The sequence below is a fragment of the Carya illinoinensis genome, chromosome 13, assembly GCF_018687715.1.
Source record: "Carya illinoinensis cultivar Pawnee chromosome 13, C.illinoinensisPawnee_v1, whole genome shotgun sequence".
NCBI lineage: Eukaryota > Viridiplantae > Streptophyta > Magnoliopsida > Fagales > Juglandaceae > Carya > Carya illinoinensis.
This window is the reverse complement of record NC_056764.1, coordinates 1,368,209-1,382,023: the sequence shown is the minus strand read 5'-3', so window position 1 is coordinate 1,382,023 and position 13,815 is coordinate 1,368,209. Positions and strand designations below refer to the sequence as shown.

Below are 13,815 nucleotides of genomic sequence, written 5' to 3'. Positions count from 1 at the left end.
TTACCAAAAGAGAAGTAGTAAATCCAACATGATTAGAATGCTGATTAAACAAACAACGACTGCTTCGGAATATGAACTGATGAGATCGATACGTATCATTTTTCTACTAATTAATTATTAAGACCGCTGATTAATGTGTGTCACCTTTACATGCATGATTGCGCGCTGTACGTGTTTGAACATATCTATATTAATATGCACTTTCAACATTGGGAGAACGGATGGCTAGCGCTGGCCTATATATCCTCAACAATTAAAAGTCAATCATTAATATATAATGTAATTTATACCATCATCACTTCTCTCGTTGGATGAATAATTCATCTTATACCATATTTTGAGCAAAAATGCAGACCCGTTTCCTCTTACTTTTCTGCAACATTTTTCTCAATATAAGTGAGAGCTCAACACAATATTTCTACTACAACAACCGTTTGATAGTAGATTGGCTTCAAAGATACATATTTTTTTCTCTTGAAAAATCACTACTTATTTAAAAAACTTAAACACACGTAAAAAATTTAATTAAATAAGTAAAATATAGTCAAGTTCGAACTCAAAATTTAATTAAATGGGTAAAGTATAGAGTCAGTTCCAACAAAGGAAACTGGTGGAGTAGAGATTATTTCAACAAGTATTGAGGTGAATAAAAGCAAATTATTACTAGATTAAGTCATCCCAAAAGACTCCTAGTCACTACTTATGGAGTGACTAAAAACTTTATACCACTAAACGTGTCACAAAATGGCTAATGGCTAATACTGTTTTCCAGACTGAGTGTGGTGACAAACCATATATTTTTCACCAATTAACTCTATTTGTGAATGGAATTTGCCACGGAGGGTCACAAGTATTGACACAATTTGTGGCAGTGGCAAAAGAAAGTTTTTCTCACCAACTAATAATATTGGTAGATAAAATATTATTGTCTATGAATTATATGCCACAAATGTGTCACTAATAAAATTGGTAGAAAAAAACTTTATTCTCACATAATTTCCACTTATTTTGACCAAAATCTCTCACGGCAAAAGTTAATATTTGTTATAGTGTGTGGAATCACCATTTGTCATATAAGATTAAAATGATAAAAAGATGTAAATTATTTTATTTGTATTATATTTCTAATATATTTTATCATCCTTTTATGCTAAAAAGTCTCAAAGAAAAGAAAAGAAAGTGCACATACGATCGATGTTGACCTAGCTTGAGGCAAAACTTATATATATAAATAAAGGCAAAAAAGAAAAAAAATGTAGCTTAGAGAGAATTTCTACTTAGAAGATAGTGTTTCATTTTTGTTAGCCATCATAATCATGGCTTAATCATGAGTTGCCAAGAGACAGGTGCTCATGCCTGCATTGGATCCAGCCAACGAGAACCTTTTGTGGGACTGTCGGTATTTAGGATGGATTGGGGTTTGACCTTGTCTAAAAAACAAATACTTGACTGCACAATAGTGGACCATTTTGAGACGCGTTTTACAGTTAAGCCCTCTATATTTAAGACACATCCCCTCTAAGATTGATTAATTTTCACTTCTGCCCTTTCGTCTATTGACTTTTGCCATCTACTAACCTATCATAATTATCTTATTTCTCCTATGCCCTTGAACGTACTCCAAAGGAATTCACATAACCCTAAACTCTATCATAATTTTCAAGCTTCCAGAATTCCTTTATGTGCTTTAGAAAGTAATTAGGATCAACAGTCTAAAGTCTTAAAAAGTCTTACAGCATTTAACACTTTAATCTAAAGGCTAATTCGAAGTGCCAACTACAAATTCTTGAAAGGAAATTGGAGCTATGTGTAATTGAGTCCAAATGCAAGGGCATCAATGCTAAACCACCATTGGAAAACAAAAAAGGAAAAAAAGAAAAACATGGTTTGCTCTGTTTGTGACACTAAAAATGGAAAGCACATCACATCGCTACAACCATTTCTCTCCTCCTCCCTCCAACTGTTTGGTCTGATAGTAGTTCAAGGAGCCAAAACCGGAATCGAAGAGAAATGTGTTGAATCTCTTGTTCAAACCCAAACCAAAGGAAGAAACAGAAAAAGACAAAAAGAGAGAACAAAGGAAAAAAAAAAAAAACAAAAGAAGAAAAAACAAAAATATACGCATCAATAAAGAAAGAAAAAGGCCGTCATTGGCACGAACCACTTTTTTTTGCTTTTGGCATCAATCTAACACATCCATTTTTTTTTCGTGTTTTGACAAAATCTCGAAACAGCCATATCACCAGACTCACCCAGAAACACCAAGAGAACAATAAACAACACGAGAACAAAAAGCCTGCATCAGACAAAATTCCTATTTTTGTTATTGTCCCTGTCATTTTCTTAGTTCCCTCCGTTCTGCACCCTCCTGGGATTGTCTAAGAAATGTCCTTTCTGCTTCTCAAGATAACAAATTGAGAAAGAGAGAGAGAGTTTCATGATTTGGGTTTCGATGGATGAACCTGAAGAGACAAGAAAACTGTAGTGGAGAGAGGCTGAGGTATGAGCGAGCAGCGAAAACGTTGGCATTGCGAACGCCTCGGAAGCAAAAGTACGCAAATCACAAGCTAGTCAAGAAAAGAACAACCATGTCCGTGGCACATGCCGATGACGACGAGCCTTGTCCAGGCCAAGTCTACCACGCCGAGAAAGTCCTTGTCAATGGCGACTTCTACACTGGACAGTGGGTGGACAACGTTCCACATGGCCATGGCAAATACCTTTGGACAGATGGTTGCATGTACGTCGGCGAATGGCACAGAGGGAAGACCACGGGCAAGGGGAAGTTCAGCTGGCCCTCTGGGGCCACCTATGAGGGTGACTTCAAGAAAGGATACATGGATGGGAGAGGGACTTACACGGGTTCCTCTGGGGATACATTCAGAGGTTATTGGGTGATGAACTTAAAGCATGGGCAAGGGACTAAGAGCTTTGTCAATGGAGATTATTACGAGGGCGAATGGAGGCGTGGACTGCAGGATGGCCAAGGCAAGTATCAGTGGAAGAATGGGAACCATTATATTGGACAGTGGAGGATCGGATTAATGAATGGGAATGGGACAATGATTTGGAGTAATGGGAATAGGTTTGATGGGTTTTGGGAAGATGGGTTGCCAAAAGGTAACGGGACTTTTAGGTGGTCGGATGGGAGTTTTTATGCGGGGTTGTGGAGTAAGGATGGTAAAAACCAGAATGGTACTTATTATCCATCAGGGAATTCTGATGGGGATTTGGATTGGGATCCACAAGAGGTTTTTGAAGTAGATTTGAATGATTGTAAAATTTGTCCTGGGGAGAAAGTGTTGATTTTTCCTTCTCAGAAAATGTTAAATTGGCCTGGGATTGAGGTGGAGTTCTTGCAGAAGCAGCCGATATATAAGAAAGGGTATGACGGAAGTGTGAAGCCTAAGAGGATGTCGATGGATGGGAAGGTGAGTAATTATAACTGGGAGGATGATGGGGATGCTGATTTCAATGGAGTTGAGGGATTGGGGAATCTTCATCTTGAGGAGTCGGTTAAGAAAGGGAATGGGCCGCAGCAGTTGAGAGTGAAGACAGAGAAGAGGCAGGGGGTGACCATATCGAAAGGGCATAAGAACTATGAGCTGATGCTCAATCTGCAGTTAGGGATAAGGTATTAACGATTTGTTGGTTCTTTACTCCTTTTTCCTTTCTTTTTGTTTTCCCTCACGTGGTTTTGTTTTTTCGGCCTTGGTATGAATTTTAGTTTCTTCTCACCCATTTTTTTTTTTAAATCCTATGTTTCTGAAAATAGAAGTTTCAAATATAATGGATTGAGGATATGGAGCCAGGATTTTCTCATTGTTTATCGCTATGAAACACACAGCATATACGAGCTCCTTATTCAGAGATCAAATTTCTTTATCTGGTTCAGAACTGAATGCATGAAATGTGTTTTAACTTTTCAAATCTTTTGAACGTTCCACACCAATCATTTTTCTGTTGCAGAGGTTTATATTATGGCTTTCGGTAATTTGAACTATTCCACTGATCTTATATGTTGCAGAGGTTTATAATACAGCATTGCAGTATGCTGTAATGCCAATGTTCTGAAGAAATGCTCTGAAATTTCTTGCGCCAAGTAGGAAAATTTGAACAGTTCTAGGACGGAAGTGCAGGGCAACAATGATAAAATATAAAACGGGTTTTTATTCCCTTTTGAATTATCTACTCATGTACAAACAAGTCTGTGAGATTAACCAGGCATAAAAGGAAAAAAGAGGCTGAAGTATTTGTTATACTTCTATTTTTTGTGATTTATGGGTTACTGTGAAAAGATTATAAGATCTGAGAATCTATTTGGAAAATCATTTCACAATAGACATTTTTTAAGATTTCTAGTGTATGAAAACTGACATATTGCCGACTTTTTCTCTTAGAAGTAAATTGCTTAATCTTTATCCAGAATAATGACCTCCATTGCACGTAACTGATTCGTTGTGCCATAGCACAGACATTCTGTTGCAAGGCCTGCTCCAAAGACAACCCTTGATTTGAAGGCTTCGGCTTTTGATCCCAAAGAAAAAGTATGGACCAAATTTCCTCCAGAAGGATCCAAGCATACCCCGCCTCACCAGTCGGCTGACTTCAAATGGAAGGACTACTGCCCAGTAGTTTTCAGGTCAGGCCTAGAAAGATTTACTTCCTCGTCGATATTTTCTTTGGGAAATGCATATTGCATTTTTTCTAATATTCTCAGGTATAGCTTCATCAAGGTTATGTTACCACAAAGAGAGTGGACTCTCAGACATGTTTTGTATTAGTTCTGCAAATATAATGTGTACATGGAACACAAAGAGCTTGATATTTTGCTTATACAATATTCTTTGATCCCCCCACAGAACAATCGAAATTTTTGCTCAAGTCGTTTATTCAAAAGCAGACTAAGTTACCATGATTAATTGCTTCATTCATAACATCCTAAACACTATGATACTCGCATACCTGTTTTAGGTTGGACTTGAAACAATCAGGGCTGATAGTTCTTCATATTTTAACTTTCAGGAGTCTCAGGAAATTGTTCAAGGTGGATCCGGCAGATTACATGATATCAATATGTGGGAATGATGCCCTTCGGGAGCTATCATCCCCTGGAAAAAGCGGAAGCTTTTTTTACTTGACCAACGATGACCGATACATGATAAAAACCATGAAGAAGGCAGAAGTAAAAGTGAGTTCCTATTCTGCTTTCTGCACCCGAATTTGAGATAAACACCGAGTTTCAAATGATGTTACATGCCTGCGCAACTTTTAAAAATCTCCCTAAAAACTTTCATGCTATATCTTAGGTTTTTACTAAATATCCGGAATTTTTCCCTTTACGGTTAAATAATTCTCAAATTATCGAGTTTTGCTAATTATTAAAAATTATTTTTAGCTTCGGGGTAATTTTAGAATGACGTCAACATCTTTTCCTTCTTTCCATGAATTAGTAGATATGACTTGAATTTATATTTCAGACTTTCATGTTATTGCTGAATGATGCTGTTGCCAATAGCCATTTTACTTTATATTTTCCCTCTTACTACTTATTCTAGATATTCGCCTGACGAAAGAATCACTTGCCAACATGGTTGCAGGTGCTCCTTCGGATGCTCCCAGCCTACTACAAGCATGTCCGGGCCTTCGAGAACACTCTAGTCACCAAATTCTATGGTCTTCATTGTGTCAAACTGACTGGGGCCTCACAGAAGAAGGTAATCTCAAGCTGTACAGAACCTCCCATTTGCTATGAAAAAGAATAAGAAAATACTGGCGTGCTAACTTTCATGCATTTCAGGTACGATTTGTCATAATGGGGAATCTATTCTGTGCTGAGTATGCAATTCACAGGCGGTTTGACTTGAAAGGTTCTTCCCATGGTCGCACAACTGAGAAACCGGAGGCAGAAATTGATCCAACAATAACCCTTAAGGACCTTGATCTCAATTATATATTCAGGTTGCAGAAAGCTTGGTTCCCGGAGTTTTGCAGGTCAATTTTTATTATTATTTCCTTTTTCTCTATTTTTCTTCTTTTCCCATTTTTTTTCCCTAGTATTTAGAAAAGGGGTCATGTTTGGGATGGGGGATTGGGGGTAGAGTCGATGTGTTAGTTCCTACTACAATACGATTATACTTAATTAAAAATTTGAACTTGGTTTGTTTAAGATTATAATCGTGACTACTATCAGCATTTTTGTGCTCATAGCTCCTAAGTGAATGAAGGAAATCTGGTAAAATTATTCATTCGTGCTTATGATGGGAATAATTCCCCATATTTGAAGAAAACCCCATGTCATCTTATGGAAGTAATGACTACATGATACTACTCTTATGAACTCAGTTCGTTGTTGTACGTATCCACTTAACTCCCTTAACTATCCTTTCTAAGAAATGCCTCTTGTATTGACAATCTTATATACCCTCATAATAGAACACTCCGAAAGTGGCACTTCTGCTCCATACTTTCTGTTTCTGTGATTCTAAATTGAGAGTTTTTTAGAAGTTTTTGGAAGTGTTGTATGGTTTACATTCTATTTTCTGTAAGTTGAAGTCTACCTTCACGCAGGCAAGTGGACAGGGACTGCGAATTTCTTGAACAGGAGAGGATTATGGACTACAGTCTATTGGTTGGTCTTCACTTCCAAGAAACTTCACATGGGGATTCGCTCACAACTAGGAGCCGTTCCATTGAAGGTCGCCCTCGTACTGATTATGTCCTATGTGGAATTCTTCTCTGTTTTCATAGTTTTGACATGGATTCTTACTGAAAAGATGAACTTGACTTGCAGGAAATGGAGACCCTCAAAATGACGGAGCCTCTTGCCTTTTTAATGCAGATGTGGACCAGCTTCGTTGTGTTTCTACCCGGTATATCAACTTAATGATCATTTTGCCAAGAATTCAAACACTAGTAACTGATTTAAGGCTTATGTTGATTTCACAAGTAGTTTTCCTGTCAAATATTTTCGGCTAATGAGACATTTACTTCTTGTTCCACCATGACATGCATTTTTCCCTATCGGCATTAATTATCGAGTTTATAATCTCTTATTGAGAATGTTCTTAAAAACAATCCTGAATGCTTGCGTTGCTGATGGCTGCCCAACTGGATCACAATACGATCTTTATTGGTTTATGATAATTTTAGTTGTTTCATGATACTGTATTAGACTCTGCCTCGAGAATTTTTCAAATTCAAATCTTTTACCATGGTTCGTGAGCCCCTTGCATTTATCATTTTCTTTTTATTGTATGCTGCAGTTGTGCATCCATTAAATTAGGTATAAATATGCCAGCATGGGCTGAACGGACGGAGAGAAGAAGCGACTTTGATTCTCAGCTGGTTGGAGAACCAACAGGAGACTTACATGATGTTATCCTTTTCTTTGGTATAATCGACATTCTACAAGACTATGATATTAGTAAAAAGCTAGAGCACGCATACAAATCATTCCAATATGACCCCACTTCAATTTCTGCTGTTGATCCAAGGCAATACTCAAAACGTTTTCGGGATTTCATATTCAGAGTTTTTGTAGAAGACATTTGAAGGTATAGGTTGATACATATTTCCTACTTTCAGCAAGTGGCCATCCATGTATAGTGGGTCTCCAGAGGAAATGACTTCAATTAACAGCAAAATGTTATTATTTTGGCCATTGACATGATCATTGGAGGGTGTTTTGTGGCTGCCAGAGTCAGACATACATGGTCTGTAATTCATTCCCCGAGCCATCATCTTTAATTTATAGTTACAGAAGTATCAAATGTTCTAGCGAAGGTATATATATTAAAGTTGGAACCAGAACTCTTTAGCCCCTTCCCATTGTAAATGATTTAGCAGAAAGGTAAATCTATACTGGAATTGATTCTTTTTGTATCCAAGTTTCCCAGAAGGTGAGCAGTCTCGAATAAAATGTACAGGAGTGATTCTTTCTTTTTTCTCGGCAAATGTAGGGTTCAAAATGGTCCATTATGTACAAAGAAAGATTTAGGCGGACCATCTTGATTCTTCTAGGAATGTGAGTCCTGAATCTCACCCAGTTGACAACTATATATATATTTTTTGCCATTGTTGTTTTTTTTTTTCCCTCTCCTTAAAATGGTGGTGTCACATGAATTTCCAAAAATAAAGGATGCTTGAAAGTCTCAATATACATATGCGTGTGTAAAGCCTGCTGGAAAAGGAGTGGGAGCGCAATAAGTCTGGATAACAGGGCAGAACAATTGACCAAGCATATACATACATACATATATGTATAATACGGTTGCCCGTTTAATGAAAGAATAATATCTTTGGTGATTCTGATAGCTCGAAAGGTTTGGAGGGAATAATGGGTTAGCACTCTCGAGGCTGAACGTGACTATAAAACGTTTTCTTTTTCATTGACTTGTATTTAAAAAAAAAAAACCTCTTACTTTTTGGTCAAATGGACCGTTTTGCATTATTTTTTTTTGGGGATATAACTAATTCAAATCCAAAGTGGGTAAACCATATACCTTTTGTTTTTACATGTTTGGGAAGCTATATGGGTATGGGTGGTGCTAGTGTGCCGCCCAGTTTTGACTGCTAGGTGTGTCCATTAGTACAAATAAAAATAAATAAATACACGAACAGTTAAAATGAAAAAACAAACTTATGGAGTGTACTAGTATTTTCCATATTGACATATGCCCTTACTTGTATAATTTTAGATATAAGACTGATGATAGGTAAGGATGGAAGCATACAAAAATACTATGTGGGATAGTGGGGCAGCACCATTGAAAGAGTGTAAACTATTCTATTCATTTGTTTATATATTTTAAAACAAAACATGTCTAGTTTTATATAAATGTAGTATTAGTTCTGGTTGCTGATTAGGATTCATTACATATGAGATAGAAATGATGTTTTCATACTTGATTTTGTCATCTTCACTCTAGTGTCATATGAGTTGATGTGCCACGTTTAAAGTGACTTTTATTTATTTATTAACTTATAAAACTACTTAAAATATACATGTGTAACTAGAAAATAATCAGCTTTAAGATGAATGATAAATTTAATCCTTTGTATCTAAAAATAATAAGAGTAATTCACAGCAAATTTTTGGATAGATAGATGCAGCCATGTCCATCTGAAAGGCTAGTGGCCACTGGCCCTTTAACCTAATAGTAGTTCCACCCATCCCAAATGAAATCTCTCAATCCAATCTTCCCAGTTGCGATCACTTGTATTCACATTTTTATTTAATTATTATGATTTTTTTAAATTTTAAAATAAGATATAATAAATAATAAATAATTCAAAATTTTTAAATCTTACAATAAAAATAATTTCTAATAATATTTTATTTAACTTTCAATTTTCATCTCAACTCACTGTTCAAACATTTCCTAAGACTAGCGTGAATGGAATAATTATTAAATATTTTCAGAGTACAGATATATGATACCTTCATCTTATTATAAAAATGTCACGTCAATTAAAATTGGTATTTATATAAGCAATATTGATTATAAGATATATTGTAATAGAATGTGAATAATTCATTCTTCACATTTCCAGACCAGTACAAATGAGGGCAATTGTTCAAAATTAACACTTCATCGAATAGCACAAATCAAACCTTCACTCCGCAAGGGACCGCAGATCCAAACCGACCCAACATGTTGGCTTCCGAGACTTGCCTTGAATCCATGGGCTTGGAAATGAGGGGTGAAAGGGCCTATTTTGTTGTATAAATTTTCTTTTATAGAAGATGGGTCTTGTTCCAAACTAAGGGCACGGTTGCTTTTGTTGAAAGATGAGCAGGTTAAAGAACAAGATATAGCCAGTGAAAAGAAAAGAGTTGTTTTTGTAAACCTTTCGATTAAGCCTATCAAAAGTTGGGGTACAAAAATGGTTTTACTGTATAGATTTTCCAACACTGGTTTTCTAACTCCAACATGAGATTGCCCAAAATCTGTGATGCTGATTTGGTCTGTCATAAAAGAATGGAAGGAATGTCCAGAACTAGGTTGCAGGAAGGACTCTCTCATCATCACTTGACCAAATACAGCTAACTATTCTATACCCCAGTGTTATTCAGGGTCCAGAATGTCATAAATTAGTGTCCAACCACCAAAGAGCATGCTGGAAGCAAATAGACCCAGAAGTATTTTGGGGTCTAGAATGTCATATATTGAATGCATGTATCCAACATCCATTACAGCATTTATGCGGCTGTTCTTCTTCTAGTGGCCTAGTCCCTTCCTTGAAGGAAAGCAGACCATTTGAATCTTCAATTGTGCAGTTTTATTACCCCATAAGATCTACGTTATGCAGCCATACTTTTAGACTAAAGTCTCCCTCCAGGTTTTAACAGTATTTGAGGTAAATAACTCTAGCCTATGATCTATGCACTAGTTTGGAATATGTGCATCAGCTCACGTCTTCCGCATACCTTCTGGAATATCCTTTTCCATTTTTAATTTTTTTCAAACGAATTTCGAGAAGCAAGTCGTTTAAAGATTCACAAGTTTAAATTAGCTGCAAAGAAACAGAATTTCAAAGTGAATCAAAGCATCTAGGACAAGTTTTTCCATTCCAAAACTATACAGGAATCTCCATGAAACCCCAAAATAACATGCTGCTTTCTTACACAAGAGCTGAAGGGAAGGCTCCTATATGCTTTCTCTATTTGCGTTCATATATTTATGCAGAAGACAATTTACATTAACCAATTATGATGCTCAACTTGTGCAGAACCAAAAACCTGTACTAGTGGATCTCATTCATCACCTGCCATATGACAAACAGTTTCTAGTCGGTGTCCTGCAAGTGCAAAGTCGCATTATTTTGTTTTAACAACTAAGGAATGTAGTAGGAGAGAGAATATTTTGTAAAATGAATAGATTTTCAATCAGCAACAAGTCAATAATGACTTCCCGAGACTGATATGATATTTTGATCATGTGAAAGACTGCTCTATTACCACAAAACCAACAATTAAAGATTGCTGGGAAATCCACTCTCAACCCACTTCAGGGTGCACCCTAAGCAAGTTGGATACATTGCAACATCAATTCAAAAGTTATGTTGACAATCGTGCTTCCTTGTGTAGCTAATTAGGTATTGTTTTGGTCCGAGAATGCAGGGAAATAAAAGAAGATGAAAATATGATGCAATTATGATTCCCAGCTATGTCCAAGTTTCTTTTGTATCTCGATTTTGGAATATTCCAGACCAATCGAAGGCGGTGAAAATACTAGAAAGCCATTGGCTGAGCGTTTCAGAACTGGTTAGAGCAATTCATGGCAAAAGATCCCACTAACAATTGCAGAATTCTTCGCCACACTACTTACTGCAGAAAACATACACATAAGCACAGGACCATGGCACTGGAAGATTTTATCTAATTCAAACAATGGTGTGCCCATACAAAAAGGGAAAGTACGGGGATTAAATGAGTATAACCTTGGCTAAGTTTTAGAACGAATGAAAGTACAAGATTGGAGTAATGATATGCACAAACATCTTGTTAAGAAAAGTTTGACAAGTCCAGTGAGAAAACATGAGATTCAAAACAAAAATGCGCAACCAGATGGTTAGAACCTCGAATAATGACTCAAGGCCCACAAAAAATTTCAACACCTAGTACATACCTATGAGCACTAATGTAACGCCTTTAGCATTTGTGTAGTGGATGTAGACAAGAGGTATGTGCAGTGTCTTTTCCTTTTCTCCATTGATGTATAATGACATAGCAACAGCGACCCATCCATTTCAAATTAATTAATGCTAAGTCGAAACTCGTTGAAAAAGAAATCTAGTAACAAATTGGAAGCAGTGTAGCTAGTACGGGAAACTCAAGTTTGGGACAAGTTAAACATCTTAGGAAGCAGGGCATTCAAATGCCAGAGGTTAGTAAGGAGAACACTTCAGATTGATGCATTTTTTTTTTCAGGCTAGATTAATCATTTTGCTCTGCCAATGGCCATAAGAGAGAAATTTAAGCTATTGAGTGTATAGCCTTACCATTGAGCAATCTTCAGCTGGCAGAGCCTGGATGTGCATTTGATGGAGCCACAATTGGAGAAGAGGACTCCCTATTCCTTCCACCCCGACTACTACTTTCCAAATGCATTTGTGAAACAGAAGGGAACGAGTTTTTATCATCAACCCCATGATCATAGAGAAACCCTTTGAAAACATGACCACTGATGCTCACTGTAGCCTGGTAGACAATCTCGGCTTCACCACTACTCACGGCTGTGACTCTGTGACACCTGAATACCGCCGGTGCGCGGACTTGGCGCGGTAAGGAATGTTTAAAACTTGCATCTGTTGTTCAAAAAAAAAAAAAAACCCAAATCCGTCAAGTGCCTCAATTCCAAGAATCAGCCTCTTGGAACGTGGATTATCTAAAGAGAAAGAGACCCAAAATCTACAATCCAATAAAACCCTCATTTTGTCTAAAGCTTGCATCTTTAGTTGAATAAATCATATCAGTTATCATAAGACTTCTTTGATAATTATACCTGTCCCTCCCATCCCGGGGAATAAGAGAAAACGCATAAGTCAAGTATAGAGATTGCATCTATGCCTCTCTAAACCCGAGGTATTTGGAACATTCCATCATCACAAAATTTTGTTACAACCAAAGAAAGAGAGAGGGAGATGGTGAAGACCTTGGTGGCTAGAGCTAATGCCGGTACTCCTAGGAGTGGTAGCATTAGATGTTGAAGCATGAGATGTAGCATTAACATTAGGAGGTGACACCTCAATTCTTGGCCTTTTAACCCCAGAGGAAGATCCGGAAGAAGCATCACCATCACCGCCCACCACCGACATCCTCCGATCCCGCCGCCGAGCTGCCGGAACCCACGTGCTCCTCACGTGGGTAGCACAATCATTACCACGGCTCTTACAGCAAGTCCTGCACCTCCTATAACTACAATCCTTCTTGGCCTTGTTCCCACAATCCCTGCAAACCCTCATTCCACTCCCACTACTCTCGAACATCTGCTCAGAAGCATCATTTTCGACGTCAAGCCCACCTTTGTTTGAGGAACTCAGTTCTTGGCCTTTCTTTAGAGTCCAACAGTTGGGGTTATTAGAGTTGCCGCAGTCTTGGACGCCATTGTTTGAGGGTGTGATGCATGGAGTGGCAGTTAAAAGCGGGAAAATGCCGAGACCTACACCAAGGGCGGCTGAGGAAGGTAGATGAAGGTTAGGGTGGTGATCAGCAGAAATGGGTTGGTTTGGTTGGTGCATGGAAGAGGTTGGAGCAATGAGAACAAGGTCTCGGAGGCCCAACATGCCCATAAGGTCAGCTGGGAAAACGTGGTGGCGGTGGATATTTGATTAAGAAAAATGCTTATGGTCGGCAAATTTGGCCTTGGTGAATAATGCAAAATTTTTGTACTTATCCAAAGCTACGGAAGATCTATTTAATTTACGGGTAAATCAGAATGTGAGATGATAATCTTTCGGACTACGAGAGGTTTCAGCAACTGAAGTTAGTACTTATGCACAGAGAGAGAGAGAGAGAGAGAGAGAGGGGCTTTGATCGTGAGGCTACTGCAACTGCTACAAGTTCTAGTACCGATCCGCTGAAGGTCCAAACTTTTCGACCTGTGTAACCATGATTACTAATTAAAAAAGAAAGCCACAGCAGGTATAAATACTTTTAGAAAGTATTTATTCAGAATAAAAATGTATGTTAGTGGATTGAAAAGGTTAAAGCACAGTCTCACGTTTACAAAGGAAGGGGAGGAAAGGAGTTTCCCAGCTGCATTTTTCCATGTACGAAAAAATTAAATAAAACGTTATTTGATCTCAAAT

The 13,815-nt window shown here is 37.6% G+C and overlaps 2 protein-coding genes across 5 annotated transcripts; one reads left to right on the top strand and one right to left on the bottom strand.

Moving 5' to 3' along the window:
• Window positions 1-1,921: 1,921 nt before the first annotated feature.
• Window positions 1,922-8,076, top strand: LOC122291380 (phosphatidylinositol 4-phosphate 5-kinase 6-like). Its single transcript, XM_043099072.1, has 8 exons — window positions 1,922-3,634; window positions 4,475-4,642; window positions 5,026-5,191; window positions 5,601-5,717; window positions 5,801-5,994; window positions 6,571-6,698; window positions 6,794-6,872; window positions 7,266-8,076. The coding sequence occupies exons 1-8, from the start codon at window positions 2,457-2,459 to the stop codon at window positions 7,552-7,554; spliced, it is 2,319 nt and encodes a 772-aa protein (XP_042955006.1). The 5' UTR covers window positions 1,922-2,456; the 3' UTR covers window positions 7,555-8,076.
• Window positions 8,077-10,542: 2,466 nt separating this feature from the next.
• Window positions 10,543-13,815, bottom strand: LOC122290750 (protein LATERAL ROOT PRIMORDIUM 1-like). Of its 4 annotated transcripts, none has more exons than XM_043098371.1 (3): window positions 12,660-13,815; window positions 12,007-12,312; window positions 10,543-10,770 (listed from the first exon to the last, which is right to left on the bottom strand). In XM_043098371.1, exons 1-2 carry the CDS (start codon window positions 13,294-13,296, stop codon window positions 12,020-12,022), a joined length of 930 nt encoding a protein of 309 aa, XP_042954305.1. In that variant the 5' UTR covers window positions 13,297-13,815; the 3' UTR covers window positions 10,543-10,770; window positions 12,007-12,019. The 4 variants fall into 4 exon arrangements, with proteins under 4 accessions (XP_042954305.1, XP_042954302.1, XP_042954306.1 ...); XM_043098368.1 differs by having other exon boundaries at window positions 10,543-10,803; window positions 12,660-13,814; XM_043098372.1 differs by lacking the exon at window positions 10,543-10,770 and adding an exon at window positions 10,943-11,332.